Source organism: Xenia sp. Carnegie-2017, unplaced genomic scaffold, assembly GCF_021976095.1.
Source record: "Xenia sp. Carnegie-2017 unplaced genomic scaffold, XeniaSp_v1 HiC_scaffold_2, whole genome shotgun sequence".
Classification (NCBI taxonomy): domain Eukaryota; kingdom Metazoa; phylum Cnidaria; class Anthozoa; order Malacalcyonacea; family Xeniidae; genus Xenia; species Xenia sp. Carnegie-2017.
Window position 1 is genome coordinate 4,217,086 of NW_025813482.1, and position 19,440 is coordinate 4,236,525.

At 34.0% G+C, this 19,440-nt stretch overlaps 1 protein-coding gene across 1 annotated transcript; it reads left to right on the forward strand.

Moving 5' to 3' along the window:
• The first annotated feature begins 10 nt into the window (after window positions 1-10).
• LOC124440247 lies at window positions 11-8,917 on the forward strand. Its single transcript, XM_046990559.1, has 15 exons — window positions 11-28; window positions 537-623; window positions 1,142-1,262; window positions 1,908-2,018; window positions 2,367-2,438; window positions 2,723-2,767; window positions 3,298-3,411; window positions 4,131-4,226; window positions 4,359-4,414; window positions 4,747-4,848; window positions 5,351-5,406; window positions 6,543-6,706; window positions 7,588-7,734; window positions 7,881-8,006; window positions 8,706-8,917. The coding sequence occupies exons 2-15, from the start codon at window positions 586-588 to the stop codon at window positions 8,784-8,786; spliced, it is 1,329 nt and encodes a 442-aa protein (XP_046846515.1). The 5' UTR covers window positions 11-28; window positions 537-585; the 3' UTR covers window positions 8,787-8,917.
• Window positions 8,918-19,440: the final 10,523 nt, after the last annotated feature.

The following is a 19,440-nucleotide window of genomic DNA, read 5'->3' on the forward strand; positions in this document are numbered from 1 at the left end:
AATCTGGAAATTTTGTTAGGGTGAACGCGTAAGTCTGTTTTCTTTATATTTTAATTGGTTATTTGCCGTATAAGACGGAATATTTGTTAAAGTTACATGCTTCTTGTGGCTTTATAAACGCTACGTTGAACCGTGCGTACAACTAATATTTTTTGTTACATATGATCAATTACATTAACTTCATTATAACTGATCCTCGAGGAATATAATTTTCTGAATATTAGAATTCTTGAGAAATATAATTCTTTACAAAATCGTGGATCCACGAGATTGATCTATTCAATCGTGATGATAACATAGGTTTTTTTGAACAGTGTTGTTCGCTTCTCCTGCTTGGTGTTGTGTTTGTACAGTAACGTATATAAATAAGCTATGAAAGAGATCTTTCATTGTTTTAGATGGTTATCGATCTTTGTAATTTAGCCTCGAATTTAGCAAACTCTTTCATGCAATCAATGCGTTATGTGCTTTTGTGATGTTAATTCTTAACATTACATGTCATTTGATTTCTTTCTTATGTTTTTACTTTGTTTTAGGCTAAGCGGAAGCGAGATTAATGATGAAAATAACAACGCCACCATTTCTATGATTGTCAAGCGCAATGTCAGACTACAAATTACCGGGTATGTGGGACTATCTGCTTTTATTTTAAGTTTGGTTAAGTTGCATCTCACTAAGAAGACTGCTGTGTCTGAAAACTTAAGGAGTATTGTGAATTTGTAAAGAACTTTCTTTACAAGCTAATCATTGGATATCGATGTAACTTAGCTACCGTTGCACTCGTTGTCTTTTAAATACACGTAAATCGGTCATCTATCGTAAACAACCTTTTTGCAGATGCGCAGTGACTTTGGTCAAATGTAATATCAATCAATAGCGGATCCAGCGTTCGTCAAAATGAATTATAGCTGTTCAATTTTAAAGTCAAAGTACTCTCAGAAAAACGCTATTGATTTTGAATTTCCGAAGAATGTAATTTTACAAATGGATTCGCCTTTTTTTTTGATGTACTTAGAAATGTTAATACTTGCTAAAATGTGCTACAGTAATTTATTTTGCCCTAGATCCGCCACTGTTATCAATATTACCAACTGATAAACTTTAAGACATTTTATTTAAAAGATGAACTTTGTGTTTTTAGCACAACTGTTCCTAAGTCACTAGACTATCCAGAAAAAGGTCCCGATTTAAATATAATAGACAACGACTATAGCTCTGTGAACATTTCTTCTATAGGACCACCAATAACCATTACCATCGAGGTAAGGAGAACATGAATTTCCCTTCCACCACTATTCTTTTCAAAACTATAATCTCGTATAACAAAAAAATAATTACATGTTTGTAAATGATGATCGTCCAGGTTAATAAAGTCCTGAGAAGGACTGTTTTTGTTGTTGTTGACTGACGTTTCGACAACCTTAGCAGTAGTCATCTTCAGAGTCAAAAAATGACTCTGTCAATGAGATGTCAAAAATGATTTTTTGACTCTGAAGATGACTACCGCTAAGGTTGTCGAAACGTCAGTCAACAACAACAAAAACAGTCCTTCTCAGGACTTTATTAACCTGGACGATCATCGTTTACAAACATGTAACGATACTCCCGGGTTCAAACCATTTACTTTGAAAAAATAATTAGTTATATAGTCATTTTGGAGGTCGCCTCCTAACTATGAAAAAGAAAATTATCTTCGCTATTTGGTGCCATTGCATATATTTCTAAATTTCTTGTCTCAATAAATTTGGTTTCTATGACTTTTTGATGATGCTTGTATGACTTAAATCAGTACCTCTCTGATGCATTATATTACCTAACATAAATGCCCGTCAACTTTTGAGTTGATTTTTGTTTTAATGCATTGGATATCATTATAGGTTTACTTACGACGTTTATACTTCATTTAGGTTGCAAATGAAGGTCAAAGTGATTTAGAAGATGTGATACTTCATATAAGCGTCCCTCTAACCGAAAAAGACAAGGAATTCAATTATCTTCTGTATCCTGTCAGTATTAAGGTCAGTTCTGGCAGTTGTATGATTTTTATTTTGACAATGTTTTACATCGGCGATGTTTTTCTGTGAATTTATCGAAGTGGATTATTCGAATAGGAAAGTTCACAGTTTAATTTTGTTTAGTTTTTGTAAAGCACTGTGGAAAGGTTTGCTAGGCTATGGTGGAAATGTTTACAAGGCTATGTTGAAATTGTTGTTTCTATGTCATAAATGTTATGTTTTGTTTGTTTGATGTAAACTACACATACAATTTTTGATATAAAGCATTAGGTTTAAGACGTTTCTGTAAACAATCTTATTTACATCTTTACCAACTGTTTAATGAACATTAAGTAACGTATGTCGTTTCAGGGAAGAGGTAATGCCAACAATGCAGTATGCAGTGGAAGAGCCTTGAATCCTGCTAACCTGTCCTTAACTGCGGTAAGGATAACCAGGAATAAACTAATTGTTTGAGACTGCCCGATGTATTTAACTTAAAGTAAATGCTTTGAACCCGGGAATATCGTTACATGTTTGTGGATGTAGATCGTCCAGGTTAGTATAATCCTGAGAAGTACTGTTTTTGTTGATGTTGACTGACGTTTCGACAACCTTAGCGGTAGTCATCTTCAGAGTCAAATTATCCTCAACTTTATTTGTTTAAGTGTATGAAACTTTCACTTCAAATTCGTAGATGCTTTGTCACCGACATATTTTTTTATCAGGACTCGCAAGGAAGAACTAGACGGAGAAGAAATACAGAAACCCTGGTATGGTCACGATTGCAGTTTATCTTAGACAATGGTTTAAATAAAATAAGATCGACCACTACGAAAGTAAAATATCTAAAAATTGACCCAAGTTTGTGAGGCGATAGTGCAATTACTTTGATTTAAATCTCATTTTTGTATGAAATTGCTTGGAGTTTTTGCAGCCGGGTTAGAAGTGGCAAAATAACAACAGACAACTTATACTGGAACTTTTTAGATAAATTATCCACAGTATTTTTTATTATTTGTTTTATTGCCTAAAGCTTTAGATATTCGAGTTTTTCTCAAGTGTTAAGAATACTTCACTTTAAAAGTGTCTTCTAGAGTCTAAATTATGTGTTTTGCCAAATACAAAAAACGCGTTATTTTTGCCTGTATCGTTGTTCATCAAGTAATATTGATGAAATACTTAGTCTGTTTTAATCAAAACATTCAAACTGCTTCGAATTTGTTTTTCATCTCATCAGCGAGTCAGGTGCAATGGGTTTGATTGAATTTTTTCCATTGTTGTCAAACTTTCTTCTTTCTAGTCACCTCGGACGATGGATTCAGGACTGGTGACTTGTACAATCAAAGAAATTAAAAGAAATGGTCGTTTTGTGGCAGACTTAAATGTGCGACTGTGGACTGCGACTCTTGCTGCGGTAAGGCATAAAATAAATGAACATTTGTGGCAATACATTTCTTACTTCCAAAAATACTTTGACGAGGTGTGTTGCATCAACAACTTCCCAACACAGACAGTAGTTGAATGAGAGTTGATTATTGAAATCCGGATATCAAAATTTATTTTGAAATCGGTTTTTGGTGATATTTTGTACACATGAATACGGTTATTTCGGTATTTTATACTGCGTAGTAACGAAATGAAAGTGTCGTCCAGTAGAACTTATCACAATCACGTTTACAAACTTAAGTTAAAACATGCAGCCAGGCGATAGTCACTGTCCTAGTTCATAAATACATCTTACGATTCGGCAGTTTTGGTTTAGCAATTCAAAGACAAATACATAAATACCTATTTTAAAAAAAGGCGTCAAAATTCTATTTGAAGAACAAATATTTTTTGGTTGTTTTTTTCGTGGAAACACGTGCTATATGCTTTTTATTTTTCAAAGAATAAACTTTAAATTCACTATCGATATACCGGTATTTTGATGTCGGTATACCTGTATATACCGGTATTCTGATGTTAGTATTCCTGTATATACCAGTATTCTGATGTCGGTATACCTGTATTTACCGGTATTCTGATGGCGGTATATTGGTATTTGCGTTATCACCTACCTAACTTTGCCATAAGTATTTTTGAAATTTGCAAAACTTTGCCATTAATATCTGCAACTTTCTTATACGGATTTAGTATTATCCTAAAGATCTTCTCATGATTGTCCAATTTAATGCTGAATATGTCAACAATCTTAATGAGAGCGAATCACCTCATCGTGGACGTCAGGAGGTTAGCAATTTTACTTTTTCTTAAACATGCGAATTTTTATACATGTTTGATAACTTTCATACAGGTTTACCCTTAAGGAAGGCGTTCTGAGTTTGTTTGAACTGTGTTTTTTTACAATATCGTTTATTGTAGGTCAAAATTCGAGTAACTCCTGAAAATGCTCCTAGAAAATCCAAATCAACTCCAGTGTGGGTTATTATTGTCTCTGTGCTTGGTGGTGTTTTGGTGTTTTATTAGTATAAATGCTTGCATTTGAATTTACGTGAATTTAGAGAAAGTGATTTTGCATGGAATTTTAATTATGTCAGAATTTAATGCTTTCAGAAATGAACAAGCTTGAGCATGTAGGAAATAATTTGAGTGGTTATGTACTTTTAAAATTTTGCTGACGTTTTATTGAAAGTTTTATTTTTCACCAATTAAATTGTTTGTGTTCGTCGGCGTCAGGTTAAGAACGAAATTTTACTTCGAGTTGAAGTAGCCCAATAATCACTAATTTTTTGTTAATTTACTTTCTAAGGACTCGCCCAATAATGAACTTGGACGTTTCATTGACTTTAAGCAGGAAGGAGATACTTGTGGAAAATTATACCGTATTCTGTCCCAACAGTTCTATACAATGGTAGAATTATATTCTCTATATTTTCTTGATGTGTAAACAATAAACCTGGCTTAACTTGGTTAATGTGTTTTAAATGAGACTACAACTCGTGTAACCAGTGCATCCCTCTGGTTACGAGCCTTGGGGATATGTCACTTGTGGAAGTTGTCGGTCAAGGGAGATGTATGCATTGAGAGTTGTTTATGATGGGAAATTTTAACGGGGATAGAAACCAGCAAGGGGAAATGTTAACGTATACAGTACCGCTCGCGTATTTGTTAACATAATTTGCGTGTGATACGCGTATTGTTCTCGTATCATACGCGTATGTTTTTCGTATCATACGCGTTTCATACGCGTACCGTATGTTAACAAATACGCGAGCGGTATTGTATGTCAGTATAAAAATTTGACCAGACGAAATGTTGGTTGTGGAGAATGAGAAAGGTATATTATGTGAGAAATCTGAACATAAGAGTCCGTTCACTTGTGATGTTGTTTTAACAAGCTTTTTTTTATTTAGTTTGGATGTTACAGTGTGTTTCCAATACATCAGCAAATGTGTCTCTGGTCCTTATGGTACGTATGCATGGTGAAGTTTAGATGATGAACTGTTTCTGTTCAAATGATTGTAATTGCTTTCGGTCGAAGAGAATTGCATGACAGAATATCGAAATCAACTTATGTCAGTGACAATATTGAGAATAAAGCTCAAAACTATCAAATATGTAGTTATACGGAATGGAAGGTATTGTTGTGTATTGTTGACATTTCATTTCCCTTTTGCTACAGCATTTGTATCATTGTAATAAGATCAACGAAAATATTTCTTACAGAACCGTTTGTTGTGCAAATCATACAAATAAACCACGACTCTTTTAAAAATATATACATATTTTGGCATGCTTTTGTGATCTTCATTGCTTATGAAAGTGTATAGTGATCATTCCTAAAGATGGAAGGAGATTAATAATCTTTTTAGACCTAGTCGCAACTATTGACGTAATATGAATATACAACTTCCATTTTTTGAACATAAACACAAAAGCTGTGCACTGCATTTATCATTTTATCTACAAATGTAAATTTAGTCGGCACAACTGTGTAAAAATATGATGTCAAAGCAGCCATTTTGGCAGGTTTACCTCAAATACCAATGCTCAACAGTGCATGAAGACAGAAGGCAAATTTTTTCACTTGATTGGATTTTCAGCTAACGGGTGGACATTGAACCTCCATTGGTAAACTTTGAATAAACACGTTGCTTAGTAGTTATACTTTTAAAACGTATGTTTACGTTAATATTGCTTGCTTTGAATAATAATTCATTTTTTTATATACCGAAAATAGCATAAGCTCTCCGAAACATGCCTATTTTAAAAGATTCGTTGTCTTTTTGTCACGGTTTTGTGTTATTATAATATTATGAAAATCACACTTTATGCTGCAAACCTCAAAATTTGTAAAAATTCATGAGAATTTCGATATGGCTAAAAGCAGATAGGTTTTGCACAAGCTTGTGTCAAAACTTAAAAGCGTTTATTGTTCTTTCATAAATAATCACTGTTGAGTATGTGGAAAGTTGCTGTAGACTGAAAAGTTAAGAGAGGATTGCAATAATGTTTTTTTTTGACGTACATTGTGTTTACGTAAAGAAACCTAAATCTTTTCATTCATAAGACATACTTATTTGAGTCTGTTTGTTTTCTTCCTAGAAGTTCAATACCAGTTCGATTTGGATTATCAAACATTGCAAAATTTTAATAAGAGAGTGTATTTTAATGAATCAGGAAATGTAATTTACTCCAAGCGTGATAAAATAAGACTTCCAGGCAAGAATGTTACGTCGTGTGTGGAATTCACTCAGATTCATGTTCGAGTAAGTCAATATCTTTCTTAGTCGTTGTGCTTATTGGGCTAGACAGTTGTTAACCAAAACGCATGCTGAACGCTGGCTAAGATTGTCATTGTCATATTTCTGTCGTGATATGATGGTTTGTAAGGGGAGGGCTAAGGGCTACTATTATGGTTAAAGGGCTACTTTATTCTGAAGGGGCTACTATTATTAGGGTTAAGGTCAAAGTTAGGGGTTTAAAGTAAGTGTTTACTTTAAGGTCACTTTAGGAGTAATGTATGGGGATTAGGGTTTTGTACGGTTGTTAAGGTTACTTCACTTACGTATTGATTCTTTGTTGGTGTGTTTCTACAAGCGAATAAATACTTTGAACCAAAATGCCATGAGCTTGTTTTCAGATTATTCAAATTTTGATTCCTTAAGTAGTGTTTTGCCAAATAAGTGTCGTAAAATTATTTACGTAAAACTCTACCTAAAACATTAACATATATGTTTTGCTGCAGAGATCTGTTTTATGTATTTCAATGTCGCTTAGGTTTGTTTATATTTTGTTTTGTCTTTTTATCGCCATGTAATTTATGTGAATGTCAACATATCGTTGTAAAGTACTACATGAATCACAAGTACTTTGCTTTTCACGCGCTTTTCGTTCAAAGTTCTTGCAACAGAAAATCATTTAAACTTTCTCAAATGAAGTAATGTTAATTCATCAATCGAAATATTGAAAAAACTACGTTTTGTACAAACCGTTTAATGGGAAACTAATGTGAAAATAGCTTTTTTCAAGCTTAAATACTTACAGCTTTATCCACCCCATGTATTCGCTTCTAAACGTTCGATTGCAGTGCTTCTAATTCTTTTTATTGTGTACGTTAAAATTCTTTCTTAAATTTTGTGAACTGTAGGAAAACAATCTTGTGGACCGATTGAGGCTTGGAGCCAACAGCATCGGTTTCAAAATAAATTACAGTCTAATTTTACCACCAAACTGCGAAAATACGACTTTATGTCCGATTTTGGATACAAGTAAAGGCTCTGTTAGAACGGAACAGGTAGGACATCAGAAGGTTAGCAATTGCACTTTTTTTTAAACATGCAAATTTTTATACATGTTTGATAACTTTCATACAGGTTTACCCTTAAGGAAGGCGTTCTGAGTTTGTTTGAACTGTGTTTTTTACAATATCGTTTATTGTAGGTCACAATTCGAGTAACTCCTGAAAATGCTCCTAGAAAATCCAAATCAACTCCAGTGTGGGTTATTATTGTCTCTGTGCTTGGTGGTGTTTTGTTACTGGCTCTTTGTATTTTCGCTTTATTCAAAGTAAGCAAAAAAGTTTCGTGTTAATAAGGTTTGAATTTGCTATAATAAAGTCAGGATGGTAAAACACAAGACTATAGACACACCGTAAATAGTAGACATTATTTAATCTAAACGTTTCGACAAGTGTTACATGTCATCTTCAGTAGAAATTGTTTTTTAAAATAGCAACAGGAAGTTGGTGAAGTTTAGGATAAGTGGCGCGGAGTTTAGGCCAAAAAGCAAACAGTTTCTACTGAAAATGGCATGTAGCACTTGTCGAAACGTTTGGATTAAATTATGTTTACTGTTTACGGGGAGTGTCTATTGTCGTGTTTTACCAAAATACTCTTTGGCAGTCGTAATTATTTTTGTAAAGTCAGGATAGCCATTTATGTTTTATCAATTTTACCACGACTTACTCATATGTAAATGTTGCGTTATTCGTGTTTGTCACAGTCACATAGTTTTATGGTTAGTAGTATTTCCTTTACCACTCTACAAGACTGCGCTTTACTCCTTAATTTTCTTTCTAATGGAAAGGTCTTATCTCTGTTCGTGCACTGCATGTAGCATTTAAGGAATAAAAGATATTTACTGTGTTTGCACAGGCTTTTAAATTGCACCTGTTCGAAAGTTCTCACAAACATCTCCGGGGAATGTTTAGTAGCCAAATTATTTTTAAAATAGATTTCACATTACAAGTTATTTTATGTATTTCAGCTTGGATTCTCTAAACGAAATCGACCTCCAAAGGAGATATCACCTTCGCAAACAGATGAAGCACAACAGACTGAAGTTTAGGATAAATTAGGATTTTTATCTTCTTTCATTTGTATTATTGGTAATTAATGCACTGTTTGTACGGCAGACTTACTTGACAATTTTATTTACGTAAAACTCGTACAATGAATCAATAATTTCCAGCACAATAATTAAAGATAGTAAGTGTTTTCTGTCCGTTCATTATTAACATGATATGCTTACTGCAACCGTAATTTAAAATGGCTAAAAAATTGTACGTTTCGTTATCACCATGTTTTCGTCAATTCGTTGGTACGTAGGTACCAATTAGTATATCCTAAACAATCTCTATCACACAAATCGTGTTTGTAGTTGAATTTAACACATTGTGGATTGACTAATGATGACTTTCATTCTCGAATTTATCTCCCTCGGTCGAGAACTTTTTTCTCAACACTTGTTTTATTCTCGCGTGTTTGGATCGGGCCATCCAAACACGGAAACCATTTAGTAATCGTTTACTTGACATTTGTATCATTAAACTGACAGTTTCATGTGATGTTTTTAGTTCAAGGGAATAATTGTCGTTATGTTTATTGTCCGAATTGTGGCACTTTTCATCTATGTTCCATTTGACATCAAGTGTAAACTACTTGAACGTGCTCCTCCACTTGATTGCAATCAAGATGGTTTGGTGCCTGGATCAGAGTACTGGATGTTCATCTGGCTTACGTTGACAATTGTTTTTGCAGTTTTCTTTTATCACATTAACAAAGAGCTAAGACAGCATAGATCCAAAAAGCTGCTTGATGATGGCAAGTTTATGTTTCGCATAGTTTTACTTCTGTTTACAGCATTTTACTACTTTTATCGGATGTATGAAAATCCTAAAAATTGGCCCATATCAGTTCTTTTGGTTCTTTGGCCAATGGCAATGGTCTTTGTTATGTATTGCTTTAACCGTACTGAAGATTCTTCAAATGAGCTCTTTAGTTGTTACAAGCTTAATCTATACATGTACTTCATTGAAGTAGTCTGTATGTGGTTTCTTGTTGCTCTTGATACTGCATATGATGTAGCGCCAATGCTGGAAAATCAATTTGAAAACGAGGAATTAAAAGGGCTTGTTGTTGTACTTCTTGGTTTAAGACTTTCTTTTCATCAAAAATTGGTGTTTTTCTTCTGGCGCAAAATATTTGATAGCGGCAAAGACGTAGTTATAACATAGTGTGACTTAATTTACTCCCATCATTTTGAAGAATATATACCACGAAACCTTATCTTATAATTAAAAATATTATCTGTAACTAAACGAACCACGCTAAAGACACATCAAAAGACATAGAAAGCACCAAGATTTACACATCATTTTAGATGAAGGAATTTGTTTCACCAGCGTTGCCCAAATTTGTGTAATTTAAACTGATTTGTCCTTAGAACATGGAATTTTTGTTAAATTTCTACTAGGAATGTATTCATTATCTATTTTCACTATTTTTTGACGAATTAATCTAGCTACTTCAAATATATTTAATTTCAAACGTTGTATATACGAATCGATTTTGTTTCATATTTCACAGTTTACCATGAGCAGTCATTCAAGCTTCTGTTATTTTCATGTCGAAACAACTAAATGATATATTCTTTTCTTATTTAACCGAATGTAATTCTTGAACTAGAAAATACTCCTGTACTGTCATGATCAAAACTTAATCAATAAGTACTAATAGTTCCCGCCATATATAATGTTATCAACAAGTATTACTATTTTTAAATCGCAATCGACCTCCAACGTTCTAAAAACAATATCACTTGTCCTTGTTGCCGGGTGTCAACAATAATAGCGACAAAATAATCTTTTGTATAATATCTCTAACATGGTTAAAAGCTAAAAGCATGTCACAAATACTTCATGATTTTTGTCATTCGATTGCTTTTTCCCGACAGAATTATTCCCTAAATTTTAGGTGGCTTAATAAAGATCACACCAACTTTCTTTCATGCAGTATCGATGAATTTACTTACCTACTTTCTTTAATGCAAATATTATATGCACCCATGACTTTAACTTTACTTGACGTTTTGAAACTTTTTTAATTACATTTCTCTTTTAAGAAATATTGCACATGTCCTCGGTGTTCACCATCAGTAGCGTCAATATGTAACTTTTGCCTTTTGCAATATTATCAATACCATTAGTGAATATATACCACATAAGTTTAGTAAATACTTATCGCCTACGTTAGTTCAAAATAAGGACTAACAACGCTTCCAATTCTGTTGTGTGAAACATTTGCTTTATAATATCTTTATCAAAATTACATCTCATGATGCTCATAATTTTTGTCTTTTCATGCCATGTTTGATAAATTTCAAGTTTGCAATCAACCTCAAACAATGTTGCTCGTTCACATCGGTTTGCCGCTTAAAGTACAAAAGATAAAGTATTCTTTATTATAAAAACTCCGATGTGGCTGAAGTCATGCGTCATAATACAAAATCCTGTGTATGACCTGTTCTTGAGATGCTTTTACCTGCCAAAAATATTATTATTGGGTATTATAAAGATTAAGGAAATTATCTGTCTGGGGCGTAACTACAGGGGGGATGTAGGGGTCAATCTCATACTTCCTCAATCTCTCAAACTGGAACATTCGTTGGGAAAAACTGCTTAGATTTATTTCAGAGATTATTCTATAATGTAATAATGATCAAGTGGGAATTAAGAAAGGACTAACTCATAAGCCAATAAAAACAACTGATAGAGCTTATTTGACAAATCCATATCGTCAATGACATTATAGTTCCAGAATTTTCGATAGTGCAGTATCATGCATGTTTCGAATTTTTCATCAACATTGCTCCGAATGTGCTTACTCTGGCCATGGAATGAGTTAGTCTGCCATTTAGCTTTGCCTTCAGGTCTACGAATAATGCTTATAACTAACTAGTCTACTGCAGCAAGTCCATATTATTAAGTGATCAATCAACATCAAACACCCGGAATTAAATGAAAATTGTGAGAACCGTTCGGTAACTATTCAATAATTTCAATTCATTGTGTCATCCAGCCACTGAAGTACTTGAATGTCTATATACAAGGCTCATTTTCGAAAAGCGGAGGCATAAAGAGAAACCTTTCCTATGAAGTCAAAAACTTGGCGAAAATGCGATATCGATTCATAGTTGAATGTAAATCATTTGTTTTACCAATGAATAGTGGCTATTTTGCAAAGCAAAATCATATTAACCATCCGTGAGTTGTATTGACGAAAAAAAAACACGCCAACAGAAAGGTTCTCGAGATGAAAGAGGCGATTGATAAAACTGGCGAAGGACAAGCGAAAGAAATATTGGAATCATTTGACTCTAGAATTCCAATCACAGAAGGTCTGTCTTACCAGTATTACGACAGCATCAATATCTGGAGCTTACAAGGGTGTCCAAAATGCATCGTAATAAAACATATTTTGTTAGATAAAATAAAAATTCAACTCGATCATTTCGAGAAGTTTAGAAAGAACTTCAAATTTTCCTTTCGCAGAAAATTTAAGCATCTTTTCGATTTGATTCATTAAAATACCATTCAAATGCATTTTCGATAAAACTCGACTTTATCTCTGTACCATCAATAAATTTTTTTTCTGAAACTTTTCAATTGGAATATATTCCCTAATCACAGCTCAAAAGCTGTCGAGTTCAGTGTGATCTACAACGTCATGGAAGAATTTTACGAAATTTTCAGCAAAAACTTCATCAAGAACTTTAAAGATCAGCAGAAAAATGCACAACAAGCTTTTAAATTTCGCAATTTGCTGAAGACCCGCTTCATTTAAGCACTGTGAAGTTCATTTGATGTTTCCAAATAATCCTTTCTACGATAAAAGATGTGCAGGAATCTAACAATGACAAAACAACGACGCAGAAGGCATCAAGATTAGGGAAGAACTTTCTCGTACTCAATTTTATATTCGCTGTAATGTTTATGAGGGGGTAATGAAGAAGAGGCACGTTTTGATAAACCAAATGCTAAAACCCGAACTTAATATCTTAGATGCTTTAAAACACGAGGAAGGAGCTGTTGCTTCTCTGGAAAGAATACGGATATAAAAGTAGCTTGGAATTCTTTAGGTCGTTTGGCTACGACACCAAAGAAAATTTTACGTAGAAAAGATCAAGGAGAATATATACTTGAATTAATGATCATCTAGAATTTGCAACAAATATCCATTTCCAAGTTCATTATTGCAGGGTGAAGTGTTGAGTTTTGGATCTTTGGAGCTTTGCGGAAGTTCTTTAGCCCCTACTGAAAGAAGTAGTTCACGAGCAACTTGAATTTGTGTTAAACCTTTTCTTTCCGTCTTTACCTGTTGAAACTGATATATTTATGTATTTATGAGTTTAGGTGTTTGAAGTCATTGTAAACATGGCGAACGAAGCCTGCTACACTGGTCGTGATGTTGCTAATATGATATCAGGAACTACAATATCCTAGATTGTTTTTAGATTAAACAATTAAAATGGCTCATCCTGTGCCCTATAATAATGATAGAAGCCAAGATCATAGAATTACTGTACTAACCTATGACTTTTTTATGACTTTTTTTGTCGTGTTTGTGGCTCCTTGTCACTCTTAATACTGCATACAGTGTGGCCAAATGAAAGAGGCCAGATGCTTGATTGCATGGTTTCAGATTTCCCTTCCATATAAAGTTCTTGCATCCTTATTTTGGGACAAAATATTTGATAGTGGCGAAACCTTATTACACCAATGTCAACCATCACATACTGCATAAATTGCTTTAAACTGATGTCAAGGTTAAGCTGTATAATGGACTAGAACTCAGAAGGAAAATGACCTTTTCTTGTATTATCCGATGTTACATATATACATATTTGTCTAATTATTAACTGTTCTAAATTATTATTCCATATATTATACAGCCTTGGTTAAGCACTTTGAAACGTATTCAGAAAGCTGACTCACACTAACTGAATGCAGTACAGAAATCCCGCTTCATTAAAAATCAATGGGAAACTCATTTCTCCAACACTAGCAAAATTTTTCTAAAGCATTTCAAATCAAACAATCAGTGTAGTAAGACAGTTATGAGATGATTTAAAATGGCCAGCTAATTAATGTGAGTGCGTGTAAGTGACATTTTAAAATGCATGATGGTGTACATTTTTGTAAAAGAGGACAGTTTTCTCTAAAATTTTTAGTGAAAAGTTACACATTAACGCCTGTAAATACATGTATAGATCTGTACTGTATATCTATAGTAAATTGTCATCAAACGATTTGTCAAAAAATCATGGTTTCATGGACTTCATTAACATTCTGCAAAATGCTTAACATATATTGGTAACATACTGCGTGATTCGTGGAATTTTTGATTTTGGATTTAGTAAATAAAGTTCAATATGCATATACATTGAAAATAAAGAAACAAAATTTGACCAAATACGCATTGTTTCATTTTAACACAACCTGTTTCTTAAAATAAGCCTTTACCGTAATTTCGTTTAAAATATGGCTACATCAGCAACATAGGCATGGCTTTATTGCATGATAACCAAATATGTTCAGTGAACACAAAATATTTGATTGATTCATTGACTCATACGATTGATTGATTCATCTGAGAAGATATTGTTAAACCAAATAGAATCTCTCAATCCGGAAAAATGGGCCAAGGGGGGAGAAGGTTCCATGGCTATAAGGGGAGCAACATGTCATGTCACTTTGTGAAAGATTTAAAATCGATACGACAGGCATGATTGCATCGTATCGAGAATTTTTCAGTGATCCTCGAAACACCCCATCGCTTATTGAGGAACGGCTACTAAAAGGATTGCTTCAAATTGTGCCAATAAGCAGTGCAGAGGCAGAGAGGGGATTTTCACAAATGAACTTAATATGTTTGAAGTCACGCTCTAGCATGTCTGTTTCTCATTTATAAACATGTTCATAAACATCAATGATCCGCCAGCACAATTCTGGGAAACAATTTCAGCTGTGCAGCAATGGCTGGAACACCACAAGTCTGCTAAAAATAATCAAACTAGAAAAAAGAAGCTGATAAAAGAAGCAGAGCTCACACCTTTACAAAAATTTTTTGTCAAGTAAAATCGTGATGATGTTACTCAAGACTAACACAAAGGTCGAGGAGTCAAATCATAGACTGGCATTGTAATTTATTCATGAACAATAATGTATATTGATATAGACTATGACTTGAGTTAAGACAAACATTTTCCTTTTTTTACAAATATTTAAAGTTTTTAACGAAATTTCTTTTTTAGTATTAGTGTTGTGCAGCATGTGCGTTTTCTGAATCTGTGTTCTATTTTACCTTTTTGAGTTTAAGACGAATTTCGGACTTATCTTTACTCAACTCAGGGAAGATAAGAGATGATTAAATTGGTTCAGATTATAAGCCGACGTTTTATCAGTTGATAATGAAAAAATAAGCGGTTGAAGAATGCAAATTATCTAGTAGTAATAGAGTAATAGTATTTACTATACAACTATACATAATGTTGTATTGTTATCGTTACTGTTTGGCAAATGATAATCATTTCTAAATCATAAGTTATGTAGCAGACTCAATTTCTCGCACGGTTTTAACTTTTTATCTAACGAGCTCTGTCAAGCATAGTGTAGTGTGACTGAGCGTAAGTCTATTTCAAACATTTATAAAAGTAGTGGTCGTTACTTGTAAGACTTTTGAGTTATGATCTGCCATCTATGAGTCATTTCAGTTAAACGTTGTGAACATCCATGATAATGTCATACCACGACGTCACGTATTTTTCATAATTTCATGGCTTCAGTTTCGTCAAGAGAGCCCTCCATCTGATACATTTAGTTCTACAGCACTGTACTGGTGTGAAATGGACGTGTCAAAAAATTCTCATCTGTTGTATGAAATTACTGGTGCAAGCAGAGTTACTCGTCTCTCTCAAGGAATCTAAGAGCGATTGTTAGAAAATTGGGAGAAACTCACCAATACGTTAGAACTGTCTCGCGAGATTTGGTCAGAATATGGCAGGTCTATGGTGGTCCATCGTTATCATGACTATTTTCCGTGTGTCAATATTATTTTCAGTTGTATTTTCATTTCAAAAGCAAATTTCCCATGAAACTTCTAAAATCTAAATTTAATATTAATTTCATTATACAAATACGTATTTTATTTATTTAACAAATTCCTTTTTAAACTAATTGTTTTTAAAAATCCATTTACGCTTTCGCGGCTAGTCAGAATGGAAATAAGTAAAATACGTATTCATGCAATAAAATTAATATCGAATTTACACTGTAAAGTTTTATGTGAAATTTGTTTTTGAAATGAAAATAACATTGACGTACGGAAAATAGTGATGATAATAATGGGCGACTATACAGATGATAGCAATTTTTCAAAACTTATAAAAAGCAAAAGATTTAAGATTCGAACCGAGCAATCACTGAAACAAAATATTGTTTCAAAGGTTACGAAATTTTTTGTCGTAAGACAAATAAAAGCACTTTTTTTACAAATTTGAAAATTTTTGCTATCCTATTCAATGGATAACGCAATCAGGCTTCGTGCAACCGTCCCCTGTTGTGAGAATAAGGAAATGGAAGAACCACCAGCCGCTGCCACATACCATAAAGGACGCAGGCTCAAAGAATTTGTTTGTGGGTGTTGATTCTGTTGAAGTTGAACAGGCTTATTACGACATACGAGCATTCTTTATAACTAAAAATGTTGTGAACGACAATATCAAGATGTATGCGAACGGCAGGTACCTCTTATCTTGACTGTATTATGTATTTCACACTTTTTGTCTCTGAATAAAAATATAACGGACTTTTGTATCAAAAACTGTTCATTGGAATACACTGTTAAATACTGGATATTCAAATATTATATGTAAACATTGAATCACATGAATCGAAAATGATAGCAAGCTCCACTAAGAGTAATTCTTTTCGATATTTTAATTAAAGACCCTTACAAAAAATTAATATTGTATATTACATTACGACGTGAGAACTGTAACATTTGTTTCTTGTTGTTTCTGCGAAATGCTTAGATAATTTATCGCCCCCAGCTTTTTACAAATTAAAAGCAGCTGTTAGTTACCATTTTCATTGTAGATTATTACATTCATATGAAAATACGTACTATGTATTTTTGCCATTAATCTTCATTAATGTGCCTTCAACATTATGTACCTACAACAATATAAGGGAAGTATATATATTTACTATAATACTATTTAACTAAACACATTGATCGTTAAGCTTTAGTCGATGTTTATGTTAGCTGCATTGAAAATACCATATTTACATATGTAGTATTAAATTGCTACCTACTCTGTTAACTATTGACCTTCATAATGACTAATTATTGAAAACTAAATATGGTACATCCCAGAGTTACTTCTCAACTTGGCAAGTGTAAACAATTTGCTCTTTTAATACATTTTTATTATAAACAGCCTAATTAGTATTTTTAGCTGATTCATTGACAACTTTACTTTTCTATGATTTCTTTTTGCTATTCTATGAGATCTAGCACACTAAAAGTAGATAAGCCGCTCTGCATAATTGAAGTATATTATTGACCAAGCCAAAAATTTTGCTTGGAATTGAGATAGAAATAAACCATGAAATCAGGCCTGATAGTAGATCAGATTAGAAAGTGGTCCAGGATTAATTTTCTTAATTAAACCTGAGCTAGTCTGAAAAAGCAAAAGAGAACTTAACAAAACACTAACCATAAGCCTAGAGCAATACAAGCAATACAAAGCTTGAAGTATACCATATCAAATAAATTTTAGCCCATGGAATGATTTCTTACTGCCAGAGCTTTGATTCCAAGTTCCATTTCCTAGTTTTATTCCTTGGCTCAATTCCAAACTCGATTATAACTGAGCTCAAATCCTTGGTGCAGTAATTAGGTATCCTCACTTAAATTGGGTACTATACATTACAGCACTAAATTCATTTATTCAATGTTCAGATTATTTTGCAATTATCATATTATTTACCCAAACTATACAGACATATTTACTAAGTATTTTGTTATTGTCACCACTAAGTAAGATAGTCAAACAGACACAATTTCATTTCTTGTTTCAATCACAGTTTAGCAGTATTAGATGTTTTTATTACTTTTATTTTGTTCATTCGAAGAAATAGATGGCAAATTTCCAGCTTTCAGACTCAATCATAAGCTCATAAACTCAACCAGCAACATTTCCAGCTGAACTTAGGTTAACAAATTTGTCATTTTAGCATGGTAAAAATACCAATGAATCACTTCAAAATGAAGAAAAAGTGATTAAAGGCATACTTCATATGACTCTAGTGCTTTTTTGGATTAGTTATGCATGATGAATAATGGAAAAGGATTAATTTCAAATTTGCCTCCCTTTCTGTAAAAGTAGTGTAGCATGCACTACTTTTACAAATTAATGCTCCAGTCAGTGTGAACATCAGCCCCTAACTACCCGGAATATTCAGGGAATTAGCAGGGCAATAGCAGCAGGGCAATAGCAGCTAGACAATGGTAGCAGGGCAATGGTAGCAGGGCAATGGTAGCAGGTCGATGGTAGCAGGGCAATGGTAGCAGGGCAATGGTAGCAGGGCAATGGTTGTGGGGAATAGTAGCAAGGTGGGGCAATGGTAAGAACAATGGAGCAATGGTGCAGGGCAATGGTAGGGACAATAGGAAGGTGGTAGGGCAGTTAGCTGGGCAATGGCAGGGTAATGGGGCAAATAAAGCAGTGGAAGGCAATGGTAACAAAGAAGACAAATAGAATGGAAAGAAGAAAGTGGTGGAATGTAGAACAAAATGGAAGAGGGAACAATGAAGGAAATGGTAGAGGGAATGGAATGGAATGGAATGGAAGGAATGGAAGAATGGAATGGAAGGAATGGAAGAAGGAAGAGGAATGGAATGGAAGGAATGGAAAGGAATGAAAGAAGAAGGAATGGAATGGAGGAACGGAAGAAGAAGATGGAAGGAATGGAATGAAAGAAATAAAGAAGAAGAAATGGTAAGGAAGGAGGGGAATGGAAGGAAGAGGAAGGAAGAAGGAAGAATGGATGGAAGAAGGAATGGAATGGAAGGAATGGAGAAGGGGGAAGGAAGAATGGAATGAGAAGAGGAAGTGGAAGAAGAAAGAGGAATGAAAGAGGGAAGGAAGAAGGAATGGAAGGAATGGAAGGGAATGGAAGAAAGAAGGAAGAACAATGGTAGCAGGAATGGAAGAAGGCAATGGTAGCAGGGCAGTGGGCATGGCAAAGCAGGAATGGCAAAGCGGGGTAAATGGCAGCAGGGCAATGGTAGGAAGAAAGGGCAATGGTAGCTGGGCATAGGGCAATGGCAGGGCAGTGGTAGCAGGGCAAGGGTAGCAGGGCAGTGGTAGCAGGGCAAGGGCAGGGCAATGGTAGCAGGGCAAGGGTACCTGGGCAATGTTAGCCGGGCAGTAGTGGAGAAATTGTCCAGAATTGGACTATTGAGTTGAATGCTAAAACTGTGTTTGTAACTGATAAATTTTTTGTTGCATTGTCAGTTTTGCTTGCCACAAACAATCTATTTACAATAAACCTTGTGTCATAAACTGATTTCACTAAGCTTTAGGGTGGAGGTGTCATTTTGTTGAGATTAGAATGGTAAAAATGCCTTGCATGCTAGGATAGATCTGGGTGTTA

Coding starts and splice junctions, on each gene's coding strand:
- LOC124440247 (XM_046990559.1), top strand. CDS start 586: ATGATTGTCAAGCGCAATGTCAGACTACAAATTACCGG. Junction 2,768..3,297: donor GAAGAAATACAGAAACCCTG/GTATGGTCACGA, acceptor TCTTCTTTCTAG/TCACCTCGGACGATGGATTC. Junction 6,707..7,587: donor TCACTCAGATTCATGTTCGA/GTAAGTCAATAT, acceptor TGTGAACTGTAG/GAAAACAATCTTGTGGACCG.